The sequence below is a fragment of the Sapajus apella genome, unplaced genomic scaffold, assembly GCF_009761245.1.
Source record: "Sapajus apella isolate SASKATOON/1434 unplaced genomic scaffold, GSC_monkey_1.0 scaffold4, whole genome shotgun sequence".
NCBI lineage: Eukaryota > Metazoa > Chordata > Mammalia > Primates > Cebidae > Sapajus > Sapajus apella.
In genome coordinates this window covers 58,202,231-58,224,799 of record NW_022436944.1, presented here as the reverse complement: position 1 = coordinate 58,224,799, position 22,569 = coordinate 58,202,231, and the positions used below count along the sequence as shown (strand labels likewise).

Sequence of the window (22,569 nt, the reverse complement as noted above, 5' to 3'; positions counted from 1 at the left end):
GTCTGTCTCAATCTCTCTCTCTGGGGTTCCAGGGCTGCTTAACCTAGCGCACATTTCCTTTAACTGAGACCATGCAGCATATCTAAATCTTGATATCCAGACTTCTCGGAGATTATCTGACTGGTTAAGGCAAGAGTGAAAGAATAACCTGAATGTCAGAATTCTCATTCTAGGTGGAAAGTAATTACCGAGGAAACCAGTCTGGGCCAAACTCTTCAATGGTATTTCAAAAATGTGTGCTTTAAAACACAAAAGAAAAAAATGCAAAAGAGTTAGAAGTATCCTAGCTGCATAATTCTGGCACGCACATCTATAAAACAGAATACTATTCAATCACTTAAAATGTTGAGGTAGGCCAGGTGTGGTGGCTCATGCCTGTAATCTCTGTGCTTCAGGAGGCTGAGGTGGGAGTACTGCTTAAATGCCCAGGAGCTAGAGGCTGCAGTGAGCTATGATGACAACACTGTACTTCAGCCTGGGTAACAGCATGAGATCCCATCTCCAAAGAATAAGAAAAAGTTGATGGAGGTCTAGACTGATTAACATGGGAAGAAAGTCATGATATATTTTTAGTGAAATATGTGTAGTCCAACACAGCAATGTACAATAGCCATTATTATAAAAATGTTTCAAAATATTAAATATTTTAGAATAAATACACAAGTTTTGAAGAATATACTGATATAAAAATAACCAGGAGCCAGGTACGGTGGCTCACGCCTGTAACTTCAGCACTTTGGGAGGCCGAGGGGGGTGGATCACAAGGTGAGGAGATTGAGACCATCCTAGCCAACATGGTGAAACCCCGCCTTTATTAAAAATACAAAAACTAACCGGGTGTGGTGGCACATGCCATAGTCCCAGCTACTGGGAAGGTTGAGGCAGAATTGCTTGAACCCAGGAGACGGAGGTTGCAGTGAGCTGAGATCACGCCACTGCACTCCAACCTGGTGATAAAGTGAGACAATGTCTCAAAATAAAAAAATTAAATACAAATAACCAGCTGTTATTTCTGAATGATGGGATTATGGTGATTTCCCACCTATTCATGTCTTTTTTATGTGATCTGAATGCTTTACAAAGAATGTATATTACTTAGTTTTTAAAATTCGATCATTTATTATTAAAGTAATTCTTGCCTGTATTTAGAAAATCAAATCGTAGTGACTGTCTCTCTACTGTCTGGATAAGACTCTCCACAACTAGTCTTCATCCCTAAAGGTAACTAACTGCAACTCAGTTGTTGCTACTGGATAGTTAATGGCATTTCTCTAAATATTGCTTGTAACTTTTGGCTCATCCATTTTAGACCTTATCGATTTACTCATGCTACTGTAAATTAGGATGTGGCTCTGAAACTACCCTTGATATCTCTTCCCTCTACTCTTGTTTTATATATATATCTGTATATATCTCCGTATTTTTAATTGAATAATCAGTGCCATATTGTTGTGACTGTAAGGCTGCCCACTAAGTACTATATTATGAATACATTTCCTTCCTCAAAGAGCTTTTTGTTTTCCTTAGTTTTAATCTTTCATTCTTCAATGGTTTTCTCCACTTTAACTTCAATTTGCTTTACCTGCTGTGCCACAGAACTCACCCGCACCCCTTCATTTTCTCAGAAGGCTTCCCCTTCCAAACCCTCCCTCCTCTCACTACAATCTAGGCTGACTGCCCTCTAAGTCTGCTGGCACAGCTGTCACCTTTGGTGTTTTCCTTCACTGCTTTTCTGCGTTACAGCTATTGTTTCCTGACTTCCAATGCCTCCTCCTTTCTTCGTTCACTCCACAGTTTTGCTGAAGTACACCCCCAATACCTTAAGAAAGTAATATAAGAAAAGGCACATGGGAGGCAACTTGGTCCTTGCATGCCTGAAAAGGTCTTACCTCCACATTTATACTTGATTTAGCAATTCTCTCAACTCTTGAAAGCACTGCTGTGAGTTCCTCTAGCATCCAATGTTGCCACCGATTTCAATGCCATTCTGTTTCATTCAGCTTTAAAGGGATCCTATTTTCATTCTCTCCTCCACTCCCTTGTCGCCTCCTTCCCCAAGCTTTTAACATTTTTCTTTTTCCTTGGTGTTGTGACATTTCTTGATTTGGTTTTTCTATCAATTTTGCTGCACATTTAGAAAGCTCTTTCAATCTAGAAATTTGTGGCATTTAAGCTCTGGGAAATTTTCTTGTATCCATTATTAATCATCATCTCTGTTTTCTTTGCTCTTTCTTGAACTGAAATGAGTCAGATACTGGAACTTTCAAACTGATCGCTCATCTCTTATGCATTCTGCATTATCTATCTTTGTCATTTCATTTATTTTTGTAACACTTCCTTTAAAATTTTATAACTCTGGAGGTTTTTTCAAAGCAAATTACAGTGTGATGGGAAAAAATCAAAGCAATATCTTCAATAAAGAAATGGCTAGACAAATTATGGTTCATCCATTCTATGTGGTCATTAAAGAATTAAATTATATACACTGATATGTTTCAAGACATGTCACATTAAAAACTTGTTATGCATCCATTAAAGTACAGGGAAAAAATTTAAATGTCTGGCTATAGAAAAATAGAGGAGAATGGGATTTAATTCTTTCAATGAATATTGACTAGGCACCCACTTGTTGCCAGGCACTATTCTAAATGCTGAGGATATGGCAGTGGGCACAAAAGTCCTCTTGGAGCTTTCATTTAGTTGGGGAAAGAGCATAACTAGAAGTGACAGCAAATTAAGGAAAGTATTTTCCCCCCAAGGTATAGGCAAGCTTTTTCAGGCAGAAGAGATGGGAGTAAAGGAAAGATAAAAGTAGAAGGTACTAGAGAGAGAAGCAATAACTGAATGAACAAAGTCATGGGAGAACTTCATTTAGAGAGTCAAGAGTATAGGCTAAGGCAAAGAAGATCTGGATTCACAGCGAAATACCTTGATTCACTTTAAAAAACGGGAGAAGGGTAATACATGAGCTTTGCAAGGGAATGGGAAAGTCTTCAGTAGAAAATATGCATTTTGAACGAGTCAATCAAAGGGACTCTAACAGGGAGAAAAATAATAGAGTAGTTCCCAGCAGCAAGTATCCAGTTAAGTTACACTGTAACATTTGCAGCCAACTCAGTAAGCATTGTTTAATTTCTCCAACAATTATCTGGGACCCCCAAACAAACAAACAAAACAAACAGTGAAGATAATCCACTGTATCATACGATCTGTCTCGGCCTTTCGAACTTATTATTGGTAGTGTGCCAGAGGGTAGACACAATCATGAGAAAAACATATCGTTCCTTGTTCATCATTTTATTTGAAAGTAATCACATTGGTCTTCTATTGCTGTCGTAACAAATTACCAAAAATTTAGTGGCTTTTAAATAATAATTCCATTTATTATTTCAATTCCGAAGGTCAGAAGTCCAAACAGCTTAAATGAGTCCCCTGCATGAGGTCTCACAAGGCCAAAACTGACAAGGGTCAGCAGACCTGTGTTCCTTCCTTACTTGGGGCTCTAGAAAGAGTCTGCTTTCAAGCTCATTCAGGTTGCTGGACAAATTCAGTTCCTTGCAGTCGTAGGCCCTAAGGTCCCTATTTTGTTTCCTTGCTGGCTGTCAGCCAAGGGCCCATCTTTGCTCCTGGAGGCTGCCTGCTTTCCTTCACATGCTTTCCAGTGGCCCTGTCCCGCAATGAGAGTTGGGTCCTTCTTACAACTCAAATCTCTCTCTCACCACATCTCTCTGACTTCCGCCTCCAGCTAGAGAAAGTCCTCTGTTTTAAAGGACACATATGATTAGAATAGGTCCACTGGGATAATCCCCTTATTTTTCAAGTCTGTAACCTCATAACATTTGCAAAATCCCATTTATCATGTAACATAACATATTTTCAAGGGATTAACATGTTACATTATCATGTAACATAACATATTTGCAAGGGATTAGGGCATAAACTTTTTGGGGAGAGCTCACTCTGCCTACCAGAGTAACTAAACCAGTCCAGCTTCTCCCCAAGCACCGTGAAGCAAGTGAAGGAAGAGGCCATAACTGGAGGAAAAATGGAGGCAGAGAGAGCCAATCGACAGATCAGGTTGTTGGAAAATCATAACCCTAAGGGACTGCCATGGAGTGAAGAGACTTGCTTTGATATCTTGGTTACTGGAGAAAAAGCTGCATCATATAGCTGAACTCACATATTTGATTATGTTTCTGACAGTCACAAATCCATCCCTCTTCCCTCACATCTCCAGTTTTCTTAGAAATTGAAGGTGGTAGGACATGGACTCATTTAAAATTATATCTATAATTAATATGCAGTATGTTTGGACCCCTCTCCAATGATTTTTTAAAGTAATTATTATTTTGTTTTTGAGACGGCATCTCACTCTGTTGCCCAGTGCAGTGGTACAGTCTCGGCCCATTGCTCTCAGCCCATTAACTCTACCTCCTGGGTTCAAGCGATTCTCCTGCCTCAGCCCCCTGAGTAGCTGGGATTACAGGCACACGGCACCACGCTGGATAATTTTTGTATTCTTAGTAGAGACAGGAGTTCAACATGTTGGCCAGGCTGGTCTCAAACTCCTGACCTCAAGTGATCCGCCCACCTCAGCCTCCCGAAGTGCTGGGATTACAGGCATGAGCCACCACGCCTGGCCTCCACTAATTATTTAGCAGCATTTTAAGTCTCAAGGGTTCGTCTTGGTCTACAACTTGACAAGGAACTTGGGGATACTGTCTCTTGGTCTGAGACACAGTCAGGACAAAGCATATTTACTCCAAGTACCCATATATGGGTACTGCCCACCTCAGCCTCCCAAAGTGCTGGGATTACAGGCATGAGCCACCACGCCCGGCCTCTACTAATTATTTAGCAGCATTTTAAGTCTCAAGGGTTCATCTTGGTCTACAACTTGACAAGGAACTCGGGGATACTGTCTCTTGGTCTGAGGCACAGTCAGGACAATGTATATTTACTCCAAGTACCCATATATGCTTTTTCCAAAATGAGTTTTCTTTTTGATTTGTAAGAGTAAATAATGTGGTAAAAAGTTCAAAAATACAAAGGTGTGTATATTTCAAACTAAAAGATATCCCATGTCCTGTCTTATTTATAATCATACAATCTATTCCCAAAGGGATAATCACTGCTATTACCCTTTCAGACTTTTAAAATGCATTTCCCTTTGTGGAAACGGGACCATGCCATGTTGACTTGCTTTTTTGACTCACTCTCTCTGAGGTCTCCCTGGAAGACGGCAGATCCAGCACCATACTTATTGTAAAGCCTGCAGAACTGTGAGCCAATTATGCCTCTTTTCTTTATAAATTACCCAGTCTGAGGTATTTCTTCATAGCAATTCAAGAATGGCTTCACACAACACCCTTGCATAAGCAGGGATAGATATATGCATATGCAATTTTGTAGAATATATTTTTAGATAAGGAATTCTGGGCCAAAGGGGATTAGTTAAAAATTTGACAAAGCAAGACACAAAACAGTGAATACTATGGCTCCATTTATAGCAAAAAAAAAAAAAAAAAAATTCAAAATCACATTAAGTCGGGTACACAAACAGGAAGAGGTACAGAACAGTGGTTCTCAACCAGAGGCAATTTTGCCCTTGAGGGAACATTTGAAAATGTCTGGAGACATTTTTAGTTGTTACAACTGGGGAGATGCTACTACATCTAGTTGGTAGAACCAAGGGATGATCCTAAACAACTTGAGATGCACAGGACAGCTCCCTCCCTCAGACACAACGAAGAACTATCCAGACGAAAATGTCAAGAATGCTCAGGCTGATAAACTCTGGTCTAAGATTAAAACATGACATTGCCCACAGTAGCTTTCTTGGAAGCATGGAGGGCAACTCCAAGTATAAAAGTAATTTATACTTTTGTTTGTTGGGTGTTTACAGTGAACACGCACTAGTTTAAAAAATACTCACAGACAATGATGTTTCAGATGAAATCAATCCCTGTGGCTTCTCAGGCTGCTTCTATACCTTGGGGACAAATTTCAAACGCTCCCTGAATCTTCTCTTCAGCAGGTTAATCTTGCACAGCCCTTTCAAAAATTCTTCATAGGAAATGATTTCAAGTCAGTTCACCAATCTGATTGCTACCTATGAAGAACAAGGTCCTAAGTGCAGAACACCAACCTCTAATTTTGTACTCTGACCACTGAAAGGCAGACTTATCTATCACCTGCCTCATTCTGTGTGCACTAGCTCACATTCAGCCTATTAAAACATGGTTTTTCCAAACCTGCTGCAGTTAATTTACATTCTCCCCAGTCCATACTAGTGCAATTGCCTTGTAAGTCTTTTTAAAATATATATACTTTATTGCACGTATTTTGGGAGTGGGCAGGCCTGGGAAGGAGGAAGCAGGGAAAACACTGCAGTAATAGGACTTTTAAGTCTTAAAGCAATAAACTGACAGGGCTGATTAACTACCCTTACTCCCCTAAGGAGTATATCACCATAGAATCTATCGTACAATCAGATTACAATTTTGAGTTATATTTCAGTTCCCTAGGAGACACTCTCGCTACCCGCTCTGGATGCTGGTGATACTTAAATTCTCACTAATGCACTGAAAACCTCACCTAACAGGGTGAGTTTAGACTCTTATTAATTTCACTCAATTCAACAAACATCTAGTGAGTGCTTAAGACACTGTACTGATCAACTGTAGCGATCAATATAACCAAGATATGAATTACTCAGAAGACTTTATGGCCTACCACTTTCTGCTGGGATTACCTTACTGAAGGACCCCTTTATCTGACACTTGATTTCAATCTGCAGAACTCCAATAATGCTGTTTTATTTAAAAAAAAAAAAAAAAAAAGCCTAGGTGTTACTTATTCCTACACGGGGGGGCAATCTAAGTGCCAAACTGCCACTACTACATACAATACACCTGCAGGAAAACACCTGTAATAGGGCTTCTATTTCATGCATCACTGAAAACATTAAGTGGCAATAACTCTTCAGCGTACCCCCAAACAAAAGTGAACTCACAAAGGCATTAAGGCACAAGGCACACACGGTAGGATCAGACAACTCTTTACCACATGTACAACAAATTATACAAACAATAAAGATTCAGCGATGCACACTGAAGATGAAGAAATGGTGAAGACGAACTTAAATTCCAAAACAATTAAAATTATAATTTCCCCACGCACATTCTCATGGCATTCCCACCTACCCAAAGGACAAGTCCAACATAAGCGAGGGCCGGGGGGGCTCCCAGGTGCAGAATCCACTGCAGAAACCCCGCAGGGCGGTTGGCGCTCCGCCAACTCGCCACGCCCCCGCACAGGCCACTCACTCCTCCGACGCCCATCCCCCGGGAAACCCCTGGAGGCCTCCGCTCGGACGCCGCGACGGCAGAGCGCCTTGGAGAAAAGCAGGGGAAGGGGGTGGCAGGTGGGCGGGGAACGAGCCTATCCCGACTCCGCAAGTCTATTCCCACAGAAGAGCGGCGACCAGCAATATTGGGCTCAGATTGCCACCCGCGAGGGTCCCGGGCCTGGGCCCCCAGGGACAAGTAGGCCGACCCCCGCCCCTTCCCCGAGCCGTTAGCGCCGCGGCCCCACCCCTCGCGGCCGGCCGCGCCCCGCCCCGTTCGCCCCATGCCGCTACTCCAGCCAGCCGCGGCCCCGGGCACCTGCTAGGTGGAATGGGCCCGGAGCTGCCTGCCGCGTCCGGAAGGCCGAGGAACCAGGCTTCCATACCTGCACTTTCCTCCGCCCTGCCGTGTTCTGCCGGTGATGGGCCGCCATCTTGCATGTTGACACTCCGACGTCACTTCCGGAGGTGGCTCAGACCGGGCGGATGTCCTGCCCCTTTCCCGTTGGCCAAGGGTTCGTGACGGGGCTGAAAGAGTAGACGGGCCGAGTGTTGCCTAGGTGCTTGCTGTTTGTTGCTCTGTGGCCGGCGTGTGGTGAGGTAGATGCACCCAAAAACAAAACCGTTGTGCAAATAATGCTGATGGGGAGAGAGCCACTTTTCAGGGCTGAGGGAGCAAATCCGAATCCAGTTCTGTGTGGCCCTAGACCCTGGCCTGTGCTATTTTCCGAGTGCTCCCCCAGAGGCCCAAGCGAAACGAAAGCGCTGAAAGAGTTAACAGTGCTAGACATGGCGCTGCACAGCCCCCTGACTTTTCCTTGGCAGGCAGGGGAACCAACTGATTTACTATTAAGTACCTAAAAATGCGGAAATTGTATCTTGGCCTCAAAGAGGGAGAAATAGAAGCCCTTGCAAGGGAGCTGGCCTCCATCTTCAGGAGGAGCAAAGAATCCATTTAAATTAAAAGATTAAAAGCTGCAGCCATAAAAAAGAACATGATCATGTCTTTTGCAAGGACAAGATGGAGTTGGAGGCTATTGGAACAGAAAACCGAATACCGCATGTTCTCGCTTATAAGTGGGAGCTAAATGATGAGAACACATGGACACAAAGAGGGGAACAACGCACACTGGGGCCTTTCGGAGGGTGGAGGGTGGGAGGAAGGCGAGCATCAGGAATAATAGCTATTGCGTACCAGGCTTAATACCTGGGTGACGAAATAGTCTGTACAACAAACTCGCCTGACACAAGTTTACCTGTATAATAAACCTGCACTTGTATCCCTGAACTTAAAAGTTCAAAAAAAAAAAAAAAAAGTTACAGGAAGGTGAAAAGGCTAACACCAGTTAAAATAGTTCCCAGAGACAACTCAGTTCCAAACCCTGAACTGAAAACCCAGGTCTGGTGTAAATCATCTCATACTGGAATAGTTAGGCCCGTCTGGGTGAAAGTTTGACTTCAGGTGGTTTTCCTGACAATAATTATAGGAGCTGAGGGTGATGAGACCCTCCCTAGTGAAAGTGAATCTGTAGAACTACACTGTGGGATATAGCACATGATGTGGTATCCATCCGCTCGTCATCTGTGGCTCTTGAGCACTTGAAATATAGCTAGTTTCAATTAAGATATATAATTGTAAACTACCCCCAAATTTCAAAGACAAGTTTGAAGAAAATGAACTATCTCATTAATAATGTTTGTATTGATTTCATGTTGAAATGATAATGTTTGGGGGTATATTAGGCTAAATAATATATATTATTACTAAATTTTGTAACATGGATATTAATATTTAAAATTGCATATGTGGTCACATATTTCTGTTGCATAGTGCCAGTATATAAGTAATGCTAGTATATACAAAAGTTGTCTTGACAAATGCGTTTTCTTAATAAAGAAATGTGAATTAGAGGAAAAAAAATTGTGATGGCAGAAAGCTTCTTAAGCAAAACCGGCAGTGATAACTTATAGGTAAATTACTGCATCATTACAGCCTCATTCATTCACTGATTCATGTATTAATTCATTCAACAAAATATTTAGCACCTCATATGTCAGGCACTATGTTAGGTGTTGGAGAATCAGTGGTGAGTGTATGTAATCATAGAACTTAGAGTCCCAAGATGAGACAGAAATTAATGCAGAGATAAGTAGTCTGAAGAAAGATGATTGTAAGACAGGAAGTATCCTGAGTCAAGATCTAAAGGATGGAGTTAACTAAGCAAGGAGAGTGAACAGTCCAAGCAAAGATCTGGTAGCAGGAGACAGCATGGAACATTACAGGAAGGTAGAGAGCATGGAACATTGCAGGAACGGAGGATCAAGGCTTAGAGTACAGAGAAGTGAAAGGAGTATGCAGAGGCCATACCCAGCAGGGTCTTTTAGACCAATAGGAAGCTATATTTTAAAAATTATTTTAAGTATCTATTGAGCACCTATGATGTGCAAATACATGTTGCTCTGTACCATATGCTGATACTTGCTAGAAATTGATCGTTATGTTATAGTCCTTCTTTGGACCCGAAGAATACCGAAGTAGTGAAGTTCTTTTAGTGGGTAGAATTTTCACCAGTATGTTTTGATGTTCACTTTGGCTTAAAGCAGAAATGGTTAATTCAGGGTCAGAGGTTAACTTTTTGGCCAGTTTGTCAAGGACATGGAAAGAGCGAGATTGGAAAACTGGTGACAAGGAAGACTCCAGAAGGGATACAGTGACGGACCTCTGAGAATAAATCTTAAGACTCATATGGATGAAATGAACTGCTTTGTGATGAAACAGCCTCACTGCCTGCTCAGTAGAATCATGAAATCAATGGCAATGGTAACAAGATTCGAGGTGTGCATGGGATCTCCAAGCCACTGCTGGGTGTTCAGGAGCAGTAACCAATTCCTAGTTTTCATATACGCCATGCTCTAGGAGTATAACCAACCACATGTAGGCAAGTCTGTGCCATTGGCCATTGGCCCTCCGTCATCATTGAGGGAGTTCTTATTTGTCCTCTCTGAAATATCTTTATTTTAAATTGGGATTTCCTTCCCCTGCTTGTTGTATTTCCGCTGACACCACCGTCTAGGGACTTACTCAGTGCTTTAGATCCTATCATTTTCTCTAATGCTCTATTGCTTTCGACCAAGAAATTCACTCAAGGAAAGAGCTAATGCATTGGGCTTTTGCCCATGGAATTTATTGGACTAATTGTGTACTCCATCACCAAGAAGTATCTTATTGAAGATACATTGAAGACTTAGTTATGGTGCCTTCTGGGAGATAGCCCTTTTTGATATTTTCCTGTAGGATGCAGTATATGCTCTGAACTAGTGTCCAATATTCAGCCCTCTTTTTTCCTATTCCTTTTATTTATTGCTGTTTACCCGCAAAATGTAATGGTTTAAAACAGTTACTTTGCTTACAAATCTGTAATTTATGCAGAGCTTGGTGGGAACAGATTTTCTCTGTTCCACTATCCACTTTACATCAGCTGCGTCAGCCAAAAGATTGGGGCCGGAATCATCTGAAGACTCCTTCTCTTACATGTCTGGTGACTGATACTGGTGTTGGCCTAGTCTTTAGCTGAAGCTGTGGCCAGAACACCTGCTCATAATCTTTCCACAGCACTGTTTGGTTCCTTACAATATGCTAACTGGGTTCCAAGGATGAGCATCCCAAAGAAGAAAAATCTGGTTGGAAGTGATAATGCTTTTTCTAAATTCACAGTGGAAATCATACAGTATCATGTTAAGCCACAGTCAATTTATTAGAACTTATTACTAAGGTTATCGGTGTCTAAGGAGAGGGGATTAGATGACTCCTTTTTTATGAAAGAAGTGTCAATAAATTTGTAGATATATTTTTAATTGACACATAATAATTGTACATATATATGGGGTATAGTATTTGATACCTGTCTGTAATAATTGTTTTGGGAAAATTCGATATCCACTCTTTTAGCTGTTTGAAAATATGTAATAAATTATTGTTAACCATAGTCATCCTGCAGTGTTATAGAGCACCAAAAATTATTCCTTCTACCTAGCTGTAATTTTATATGTGTTAACCAACCTCTCTCTATAGTATCCTCTCCTTCACCCTTCTCAGCCACTAGTTCCACTATTCTATTCCCTACTTCTCTGAGATTAACTTATTTTTCTTTCACATATTGGTGAGAACATGCAGTATTTATCTTTCTGTGCCTGGCTTCTTTAATTTAATGACCTCCAGTGCTATCCATGTTGCTGCAAATAACAGAATTTCATATTTTTAATGGCTGAATAGTATTTCATTTTGTATATGTACCACATTTTCTTTATCCATTCTTTTGATGGATACTTAGGTTGACTCCATATCTTGGCTGCTGTGAATAGTGCTGCAGTAACTATGGGAGCACACATATCTCTTTGACATACTGATTTTCTATTCTTTGGGTAGTAGTGGGATTGCTGGATCATATGGTAGTTGTAGTTTTTTGAGAAATCCACACAATGTTTTCCATAATGGTTGTACTAATTTACATTCCTATGAACAGTGTATGAGTTTCCCTTTCTCTGCACCCTTGCCCTCTGGATTTGTTTCTGTCTTTTTCATAATAGCCATTCTAACTGTAGTGAGATGATAATTCATTGTGGTTTTGATTTGCATTTCCCTGATGATTAGTGATGTTGAACATTTTTTTCATGTATTTGTTGGTCATTTATATGTCTTATTTTGAGAAATGTGTATTCAGATCATTTGCCCATTTTAAAAGTATTTGTTTTTTTTTGCTATTGAGTTGAGTTTTTTGTACTTTCTGGATATTAATTCTTTGTTGGATGAATACTTTGCCAGTATTTTATCTCATCTGTAGGTTGTTTCATTCCTCTATTGATTGTTTCCATTTCTGTGCAGAAGCTTTTTGGTTTGACATAATCCAATTTGTCTACATTTGTTTTTGTTGCCTGTGCTTTTGAGGGCTTAGCCATAAAATCTCTGCCAAGGCCAATTCCTGAAGCATTTCTTCTGTATTATCTTCTAGTAGTTTCAATGCATTTTATATTTAGGTTTTTAATCCATTTTGTGTTGATTTTTTTATAGGATGAGAGGTAGGGAGCCTCATTTCTTTCTTTTTCATGTGGGTAGTCAGTTTTCCCAGCACCATTTATTGAAGAAATTGTTCTTTTCCAAATATGCTATTGGACTTTGTTAAAAATCAGTTAATTCCCAGGCATGGTGGTACATGCCTGTAGTCCCAGCTACTTGGAAGGCTAAGATAGGATGATTGCTTAAGCCCAGGAGTTTGAGGCCTGCAGTATACTGTGATTGTGCCTGTGAATAGTCACTGCACAGCCTGGGAGACACAGCAAGACCCAGTCTTAAAAAAAGGGATGGGGGGAGCTGGGTGCAATGGCTCATACCTATAATCCCAGCACTTTGGGAGGCTGGGTGTTTGAGACTAACCAGAGAGTTTGAGACCAACCAGGGCAACATGGGAAAACCCAGTCTTTACCAACAAATACGAAAATTAACTGGCTGTGCATAACTGTAGTCCTAGCTACTCAGGAGGCTAAAGTGGGAAGATTGCTTGAGCCTAGGAGGTGGTGGCTGCAGTGAGCAGAAATCACATCATTGAACTCCAGTTTGGGTGACAGAGCAAGACCTCGTTTTTGGTGTCTGTTTGCATTTACATTTGGAATTTAAATTTTTTTTAATTTTTAATTTTTGTGAGTACATAGTAGGTGTATACCTTTATGGGATATATGAAATCTTTTGGTACAAGCATGCAGTACATGGTAATCATATCATGGAAAATTGGGTATCCATCTCCTCAAGCATTATTCTTTTTATTACAAGCAATCCAATTATACTCTTTGAACTATTTTTAAATGTACAATTAAAGTATTGTTGACTATAGTCCCCCTGTTGTGCTATCAAATACCATCTTATTCATTCTTTCTAATATTTTTGTACGAATTAGCCATCTCCATCCCCCCCACCCCACCCCCAGCTTCCCTTCTCACCCTCTGGTAACCATTCTGTATATTCATGATTTCAATTGCTTTGATTTTTAGATCCCACAAATAAGTGGGAACATGTGATGTTTTCTTTCTTTGCCTGGTTTATTTCACTTAATATAATGACCTCCAGTTCCACCCATGTCATTGCAAATGACAGGATTCTGTTATTATTTTTTTTTTGGCTGTATAGTACTTCATTGTGTATAAGTATCACATTTTCTTTATCCATTCATCTGTTTATGGATACGTAGATTGCTTCCAAATCTTGGCTATTGTGAACAGTACTACAACAAACATGGGAGTGCAAATGTCTCTTTGATGTACTGATTTTATTTCTTTTGGGTTTATACCCAGCAGTGGGATTGCTGGATCCTATGCTCTGTTTTTAGTTTTTTGAAACCGCTAAATGATTCTCCATAATGGTTGTACTAATGTGCCTTCTTACCAACAGTATATGAGGGTTCTCTTTTCTCCACATCCTCGCTAGCATTTGTTATTGCCTAACTTTTGGATAAAAGCCATTTTAATGGGGGTGAGATAATATCTCATTGTAGTTTTGATTTGCATTTCTCTGATAATTAATGATGTTGAGCGCTTTTTCACATCCCTGTTTGCCATTTGTATGTATTCTTTTGATAAATGTCTATTAAGATCTTTTCTCATTTCTTAATCAGATTATTAGATTTTTTTCCTGTAGAATTGTTTGAGCTCCTTATATATTCTGGTTATTAACCTCTTGTTAGATGGATAGTTTGCTAACATTTTTCTCCCATTCTGTGTGTTGTATCTTCACTTTGTTGATTGTTTCCTTTGCTGTGCAGAAGTTTTTTAACTTGATGTGATCCCATTTGTTCATTTTTGCTTTGGGAGCCACTGTGCCCAGCAAGAAATTTCACTGGAATTTTTTTTCTTATATTTTTTTACTTTCAGTCTATGTATGTCTTTGTAGGTGAAGTGAGTTTCTTACAGGCAGCATATAGTTGGCTCTTGGTTTGTTTATATCTATTTTTAGAGACGGAGTCTTGCTCTGTGACTCAGGCTGGAGTGCAGTGGCACAATCTTGGCTCACTGCAACCTCCACCTCCTGGGTTCAAGCGATTCTCCTGCCTTGGTCTCCTGAGTAACCGGGACTGCAGGCACCTGCCACCACGTCTGGCTAATTTTAGTATTTTTAGTAGAGACAGGATTTCACCATGTTGGCCAGGCTTGTCTCAAACTCCTGACTTTAAGTGATACTCCCACCTCAGCCTCCCAAAGTGCTGGGATTACAGGCGTGAGCCACTGTGCCCAGCCTGGGTCTTATTTTTTAATCCCTTCAGCCAGTCTATATTATTTAATTGGGAAATTTAATTTATTTGCATTCAAGGTTGTTGTTAAAATATGATATTTTATTCCTGTCATATTGTTTTCTAGTTGTTTTGTAATTCTTTGTTCTTTTCTCCCTCTAATCATTTATCTTTGCAGTGATAAGGTTTGATTTATTTTTCTTTCTCATTTGTGTATCTTTTCAACCAGTGAGTTTTGTACGTTTGTGTTTTCGTGGCGGTAGTTATCCTTTTGCTTCCAGATGTAGTACTCCCTTAAGTATTTCTTGTAATGATGCTCTAGTGGTGATGAATTTCTTCAGTTTTAGTTTGGGAAAATTTTATTTCTTCTTCATTTCTGAAGGATAGCTTTATTGGGTTTGATATTCTTGCTTGGCAGTTTTTTTCTTACAACACTTTGAATATATCATCTCATTCTCTCCTGGCATGTAAAGTTTCTGCTGAGAAAAATTATGTTAGTCTAATGGGGAGTTTCATGTATGTGATTTGAAATTTTTTTCTTGCTGTTTTAAAAAATTCTCTCCTTGTCTTTGACTTTTGACAGTTTTATTATAATGTGCTTTAGAGACCTTTTTGGGTTGACTATATTTGGAGACTTTTTAGCTTCCTGGATGTAAATGTCCATATGTCTCCAAAGTCTTAAAAAGGTTTCAGTGATTATTTTATCAAATAGATTTTCTATTCCTTTTTCATCTCCTTTCCTTCTAAAACATCCGGAATGTGAATATTTGTTTGCTTAATAGTCTCCTTTAAGACTGTAGGCTTTCTTTATTCTTTTTAAATTATTTTTTCTATTTTTAGTCTGACTGGGTTATTTCAAAAGACCTGTCTTCAAGTTCAGAAATTATTTTTTTCTTCTTGATCTATTGTTGAAGATCTCTATTGTCTTTTTTATTTTATTTGTGGATTTTTTTAGCATCAAGATTTGTTTGGTTCTTTTAAAAAATAATATACATTTTGTTGTTGAATTTCTCATTCAGAGCATTAATGTTTTCCTGATTTCATTTAAGTGTCTGTACTTATCCTGTATCTTACTGAGGTTCGTTAGTTTCCATTCCTTTTTAGGCATCTGTTAGCTTTCCTTTTGTGGAATGTGTTACTGGGGAATTATTGTGTTCCTTTGACAGTGTTGTGTTTCCTTATTTTCTTATGTTTTTTGTGTTCCTATGTTTCTTGTGTTCCTATGTTGATATCTGTGAATCTGGTGAAACAGTCACCTCTTCCAATTTCATGGAGTAGCTTTCACTGGGAGAGACTTTTTTCCTGTAGTTGTGACCTATAGTAATGATTGCTTAGGGTGCTTTGGCTTTGGTTCTGAGTGGGTGCAGTAATGTAGTCTCCACATTTGCTCTTAGGCAAAAGGCTGAGAAGCAATAACAACTACGTAGTCTCCGTGTGATTTTAACAGCATCAGCAGCATTTGAGTGCCACAGTGTCATAGACTGTAGATATTTGTGGAGGCAATCATGTAGTTTTGCTGGTGGTAAGTGTTCATTGGTGGCCAGTTCTTGGATTATGGGAAGGTGCTTGCCTGGAACAGCAGTACCATTGCCAGCTAAGGTGGGCACCAGGTGGGTTGGTCCTCAGTCCCTGAAGAATACACCATGTGATATCTCTACCTCTGGAGGGGGTGGGGTTGGCAGAGGTGGTAGGTGCTGAGTAGACCAGTCCTCTGTCCCTTGGAGAGATATACACATGCTGTATCTCCACCACTGGATGGGGCAGGGTTGCTGGCACCAGTGGGTGGTAGGTGGGCAGATCCTTGGTCCCTTGGGACTTTTTGAGGTACATGGTAGCTCTGCCACTGGAAGGGGACAGGGTCTCCAGTAGTGGCAGCCTCTAGGTGAGCTGATCTTTGATCTCTAGGGGTGCCTACGTATAAGGGAGCTTCATCCCTGGAGGGGGTAGGGTTGCTGGCAGCAGTGGGTACCAGGTAGCTGGGCATGCACACTGGCTCCCCAACCCCTGAGGGTGACTTCTTTACTGTGCTGGACTACCTGCTTCCTGGAGCTTATGCTATGTGGGTTTTAGTGCTAGAGTCACGGTTCTACTACTAGGTCTGGCTGGGATATCAGCACTGAGTCTTCTGTATGGGCATGGTGGAGTGACTGCAGGGCCCCAGGGATATTGGAGACATAGGGGCCATTGGCTCCTGGGGCAGGATGTACTTCAGCAATAGCTTCTTACCCAAAACAGTACCATGCCATGACAGCGTAGTTCCCAGGAGTATGCAGGAGAGGGCTCATTGTGTGTTTGTGGATATATTTTAAAGCCACCACACTGCCATAGCCAACATAAATAGATTTAGAAACAAAGGGATATTATACCTAATGACCCACTTAAAACTATTTTTTTTTTAGATTTCCATTCTCTGAAGTTCTGGGCTTTGGAGGTGTAGAGGTTTGTTTCTAAAGAAAGGAGTTGAGAGTTTGATTTCTAAAGAAAGCCCCAGCAAGGGCTAAACAATGGTTCCTTTTATTTGGGGCTGAGACTGCCATCTGACCATTTTCTATATCTTCTGTCATTGGATAAGCAAGAGAAAAAGGTGAAAGAGAGAAAGAAGGTTATGGTATTGATCAATGTGATTAAAGTTATCATCAAGCAAAAAATAGGTTTGTTGTTATACCTTTAAACAGATAGATCTACTGAATACTTGGGTCTCTTAGAATGAAGGTACTGGCTGAAAGTAAAAGGAACATGGAATTGCTGATAGAGATAGGAAGTCATAAATGGTGGGAAGGCCACATTATCAGGGGAAGAAATAAGAGCTGACATCTTGTTTTTGTTTTTTTGATGTTTCATGTATTCTTTTATGTGTTTTCACTTTTATTTTCTTTCTTTAGCCTTTATACTTCACTATTGTATATAGGGTGTGATACTGTTGTAAAATTCATTATTTAGTCCGTAAGTATCAGAATGTGGATATGAAATCAGTACAGAACTTGAAGAGGAATGACCACCAACCAGACTTGGTGATGGATGGTTCTAGACTTAGAAATGGGTTGATGGATGTGGTAACTGATGACACATTGGATTGACTTCCTTGGAGAGTGACAATGTGAGTGCGTCTTTGATTGTATAAAGGAAAATTGCAATATTTTAAGTGGCAATACTTTTTTGAAATGTAAACATTGGAAGAAATGGTTATATTGGTGTTGGGCAACCAAAGAGATGACTTTGTGTTTGACATTTTTGTGGTTTTATTTTCTGCTTTTCTGTCATCTAAGCCCTCTTTCTATGTGCGTAGAATTCCTTACTATATGTGTGTTGGTTGTGGTGAGCAATACTCTCACTATATAATGAGGATAGTTACTCACTTTTATACTTAAAGTATATGCATGTAACCTCAGCTTGACTAATCAGATAACGTCTTGACTGCAATCTCATGAAACTCTGAGCAACAACCAACCAACTAAACTTCTCCTGAATTCCTGAGCTACAGAAACTCTGTGAAACAATAAATATTTATTATTGTTTTAAGTGGCTAAGTTGCGGAATAATTTGCTATGCAACAATAGATAATTAATATACCTTCTCTTCCTCACGGGGATTGGAAATATCACAGCACCGTCACAACTCTCACAAAGGTATTCTTACCACCATCCTCTTCAATCTACCATTTAATTCTTTGCCTGCTTTTGCAAAATTGCTAGGAGGCTTGTCCTAGCAGAATTCCTTTAACAGTCTTTTTAGCATTTTCTGTATGAAAATATTGGTTTCTTTATTCAAAATGTAAGAAGCCTTGACAACTATTACATTGTTCTCAGCTTTAAAGACTTCTGCTGTAACTCCTAGATAATATGAAAAGTTTAACATCCTTCTTTATTTTTGACTCCCATTCTCATTTCTATCCCCCATTATAAGTACAGTTATTCATCAATATCTATGGGGATTAGACCTCCAGGACCTCCTCTGTATGCTCAAGTCTCTGATGTAAAATGGGATCGTGTTTGCATATAACTTAAGCACATCCTCCTGTACACTTTAATTTTTTTATTTTTAATTTTATGGGTACATAGTAGGTGTATATATATTTATGAGATACATGAGATATTTTGTCAGAGGCATACAATGGCAATAATCACATCAGGGTAAATGGGGTATCTATTACCTCAAACATTCATCATTTCTTTGTGTTACAAACATTCCAATTGTACTCACTTAGTTATTCTAAAGTGTGCAACAAATTATAATTGACTGTAGTCACCTTCTTGTGCTATCAAATACTAGGTCATATTCATTCCATCTAACTATATTTTTGTGCCCATTAATGATCCCTACTTCCCCCAACCCCACCACAACCCTTCACAGCTTTTGGCAACTTTATCTCCATGAGTTCAATTGTTTTAATTTTTAGTTCTCACGAATTGGTAATAACAAGCAAAGTTTGTTTTTCCATGTCTGACTTAGTTCACTTAACATTATGTCCTCCATTTTCATCCATGTTGTTGCAAATGACACAATCTCATTTCTTTTTGTGGCTGAATAGTACTCCATTGTATACATGTGCCACATTTTCTTTATCCACTTGTCTGTTGATGAAAACTTAGGTTGATTCCAAATCTTGGCCATAATGAAGAGAGCTGCAATAAACATGAGAGTACAGCTATCTCTTCAATATACTGATTTCCTTTCGTTTGGGTATATACCTAGCAGTGGGATTGCTGGATCATATAATATTTCTATTTTCAGTTTCTTAAGGGAACTTCTGTACTGTTCTCCAGAGTGGCTATACTAATTTACATTCCTGCCAACAGTGTATGACGGTTTCCTTTTCTCCACATCCTCACTAGCATTCGTTATTGCCTGTCTTTTGGATTAAAGCCATTTTAACTGGGGTGAGATAATATCTCATAGTTTTGATTTGCATTTCTTTGATCATCAGTGATGTTGGGCACCTTTTCATATACCTGTTTGCCATTTGTACGTCTTCTTTTGAGAAATATCTATTCAGATCTTTTGCCCATTTTTAATTGGATTATTAGATTTTTTCTTACAGAGTTTTTTGAGCTCCTTATATATTCTGGTTATTAACGTCTTGTCAGATGGATAGTTTGCAAATATTTTTTCCCATTCTACGTGTTGTCTCTTCACTTTGTTGATTGTTTCCTTTGCTGTGCAGAAGCTTTTTAAAATGGAACGTGATCCCATTTGTCCATTTTGCTTTGATTGTCTTTGCTTTGGGGTATTAAGAAATTTGCTTGGCTGGGTGCAGTGACTCATGCCTGTAATCTCAACACTTTGGAAGGCCAAGGTGGGTGGATCACTTGAGGCCAGGAGCTTGAGACCAGCCTGGCCAACATGGCAAAACTCCACCTCTACTAAAAATACATAAATTAGCCAGGCGTAGTGGGCCATGCCTGTAATTCCAGTTACTTGGGGTTGGGGGGTGAGGCATGAAAATCGCTTGAACCCAGGGGGTGGAGGTTGTAGTGAGCCAATATTGTGCCACTGCACTCCAGCTAGACAGAGTCTCTAAAAAAGACTCCTGAGCTCAGAAAGGTGAGGTGGGAGGATTGCTTAAGTCCAGGAATTCTGGGTTATAATGCACTAGGCATCTGCACTAAATTTGGCATCATGTGGTGACCTCCCAGGAGCCTGGAATTAGACCACTTGGTTGCCTAAGGAGGAGTGAACTGGCCCAGGTCAGAAATGGAGCAAGTCAAAACTTCCATGTTGATCAGTAGCAGGATCACACCTGTGACTAGCCTCTGTACTGGAGCAACATAGTGAGATCCCTTTTCTAAAAAAGAAAAAAAGAAAAATTTTTGCCCAGACTAATGTCCTGGAGAGTTTCCTCAATGTTTTCCTTTAGTAGTTTCATAGTTTGAGGTCTTAGATTTAAGTCTTTGATCCATTTTGATTTGATTTTTACATAAAGGCAAGAGATAGGGGCCTGGTTTCGTTCTTTCACATATGGATAGCCAGTTTTCCTAGCACCATTTACTGAAGAAACTGTCCTTTCCCCAGTGTATGTACTTGGCACCTTTGTCAAAAATGAGTTCATTGTAGATGTATGGATTTTTTTCTGGGTTCTTACTCTGTTCCCTTGGTCTGTGTGTCTGTTTTTGTGCCAGTACCACGCTGTTTTGGTTACTATGGCTCTGTAATATAATTTTAAGTCAGGTAATGTGATTCTTTCAGCTTTGTTCTTTTTGCTTGGGATGGCTTTGGCTATTCTGGACCTTTCATGATTCCATATAAATTTTAGGATTTCTTTCTATTTCTGGGAAGAATGTTATTGGTATCTTGGTAGCGATTGCATTGAGTAGATTTCTTTGGGTGGTGTGGACATTTTAACAATGTTAATTCTTCCAAGCCATGAACATGGAATATCTTTCCATTTTTTGTGTGTCTGCTTCAATTTCTTTTATCAATGTTTTATAGTTTTCATTGTAGAGATCTTTTACTTTTTTGATTAAGTTTATTCCTTGGTTTTTATTTGATTTGTTGTTATTATAAATGAAATTATCTTCCTGAATTCTTTTCAGATTGTTCACTATTGACATACAGGAATGCTACTGATTTTTGTATGTTGATTTTATATCGTGCAACTCTACTGAGTTTGTTTATCAGTTCTAATAGTTTTTTGATAGTCTTTTAAGTTTTTCTCAATATAAGATCAAATCTGCAAACAAGGATAATTTGACTTCTTCCTTTCCAATTTGTATGCCTTTTATTTATTTCTCTTACTGGGTTGCTCTAGCTAGGACACTGACTACTATTAAAATGTTCAGTAACAGTGGTGAAAGTGGGCATCTTTGTTGTGTTTCAGATCTTAGAGGAAATACTTTCAGTTCTTCTCCCTTTAGTCTGATACTAGCCATGGGTCTATTGTATACGGCTTTTACTGTATTGAGATATGTTCCTTCTATGCCCAGTTCTTTAAGTTTTTTTTTTTTTTTTTTTTTTAATTTTGATGTTGGATTTTATCAAATGCTTTCTCAACATCAATTGAAATGATCATATGATTTTTGTCCTTTATTCTGTTAATAGGATATAGCATATTACTTAATTTGTATATGTTGAATTATCCTCGCAGCTCTGGGTTGAATCCTACTTAGTTGTAATGAATGATCTTTTTAATGTGTTGTTGAATTTTGTTTGCTAGTATTTTGTTGCCCCCGTTTCTTTCTTTCTTTTTTTTAAGACAAGTCTCGCTCTGTCACCCATCACCCAGGCTGGAATGCAGTGGTGTGATCTCAGCTCACTGCAGCCTCCACCTCCCAAGTTCAAGTGATTCTCCTGCTTCAACCTCCTGTGTAGCTGGGATTACAGGTGCACACCACCATACCCTGCTGATTTTTGTATTTTTAGTAGAGACAGGGTTTCACTACGTTGTCCAGGCTGGTCTTGAACTCCTGACCTTGTGATCTGCCCGCCTTGGCCTCCCAAAGTGCTGAGATTACAGATGTGAGCCACCACACCCCTTCTATACTTTTAATTATCTCTAGATTACTTATCATACCCAATAAAATGTAAATGCTACATAGTTGTTATACTATGTTGTTTAGGCAATAACAAGAAAAAGCTGTACATGTTTAGTACAGATGGAATTTTTTCAAATACTTTTTATTTGCAATTACTTGAATCCACAGATGTGGAACCCATGGACATGGAGGGCCAACTGTACTGTGATGTGTTCCTATAACCTCTCAGATTCCCTGTGAACGCCTAATGATAGCAATGTGCCATCGCCTAAGGAATATTCTCAAGTCAACCTCACACACCTGAAGTTATTCACATGATATAAGGTCAAGTCCTAGGTCAGCTCTTGCTCTTTAAGAATTCACATTATTTCTCCAAGGCCCCAAGGTCTTAACTAATTTGTAAAATAGTAATAGCAATGCTTTTCTCACAAGGTACTTCTGAGGTATATCGTAGTTCTGTTCTTTTTGAGTCTTGAAA

The 22,569-nt window shown here is 39.5% G+C and overlaps 2 protein-coding genes and 1 long non-coding RNA gene across 5 annotated transcripts in view; 1 reads left to right on the top strand and 2 right to left on the bottom strand.

The window, feature by feature from the left end:
• The window catches only part of WDR48 (WD repeat domain 48), a 44,730-nt gene extending 36,909 nt beyond the window's left edge, over positions 1-7,821 (bottom strand). For all 3 annotated transcript variants that reach the window (XM_032270728.1, XM_032270746.1, XM_032270718.1), the window contains exon 1: positions 7,735-7,821. In XM_032270728.1, the coding sequence (XP_032126619.1) occupies positions 7,735-7,782 (48 nt within the window). In that variant the 5' untranslated portion in view covers positions 7,783-7,821. The remainder of the gene's footprint in view (positions 1-7,734) is intronic.
• Positions 7,813-22,569, top strand: part of SCN11A (sodium voltage-gated channel alpha subunit 11) — a 173,996-nt gene continuing 159,239 nt past the window's right edge. Inside the window, exon 1 of the mRNA XM_032270699.1 lies at positions 7,813-7,948. The gene's annotated coding sequence lies outside the window, so the exon portion shown is untranslated. The remainder of the gene's footprint in view (positions 7,949-22,569) is intronic.
• LOC116544495 lies at positions 11,519-19,162 on the bottom strand. The gene is made up of 3 exons (XR_004265930.1): positions 19,068-19,162; positions 18,193-18,197; positions 11,519-11,539 (listed from the first exon to the last, which is right to left on the bottom strand). It is a non-coding gene; the product is annotated as an uncharacterized LOC116544495 (long non-coding RNA).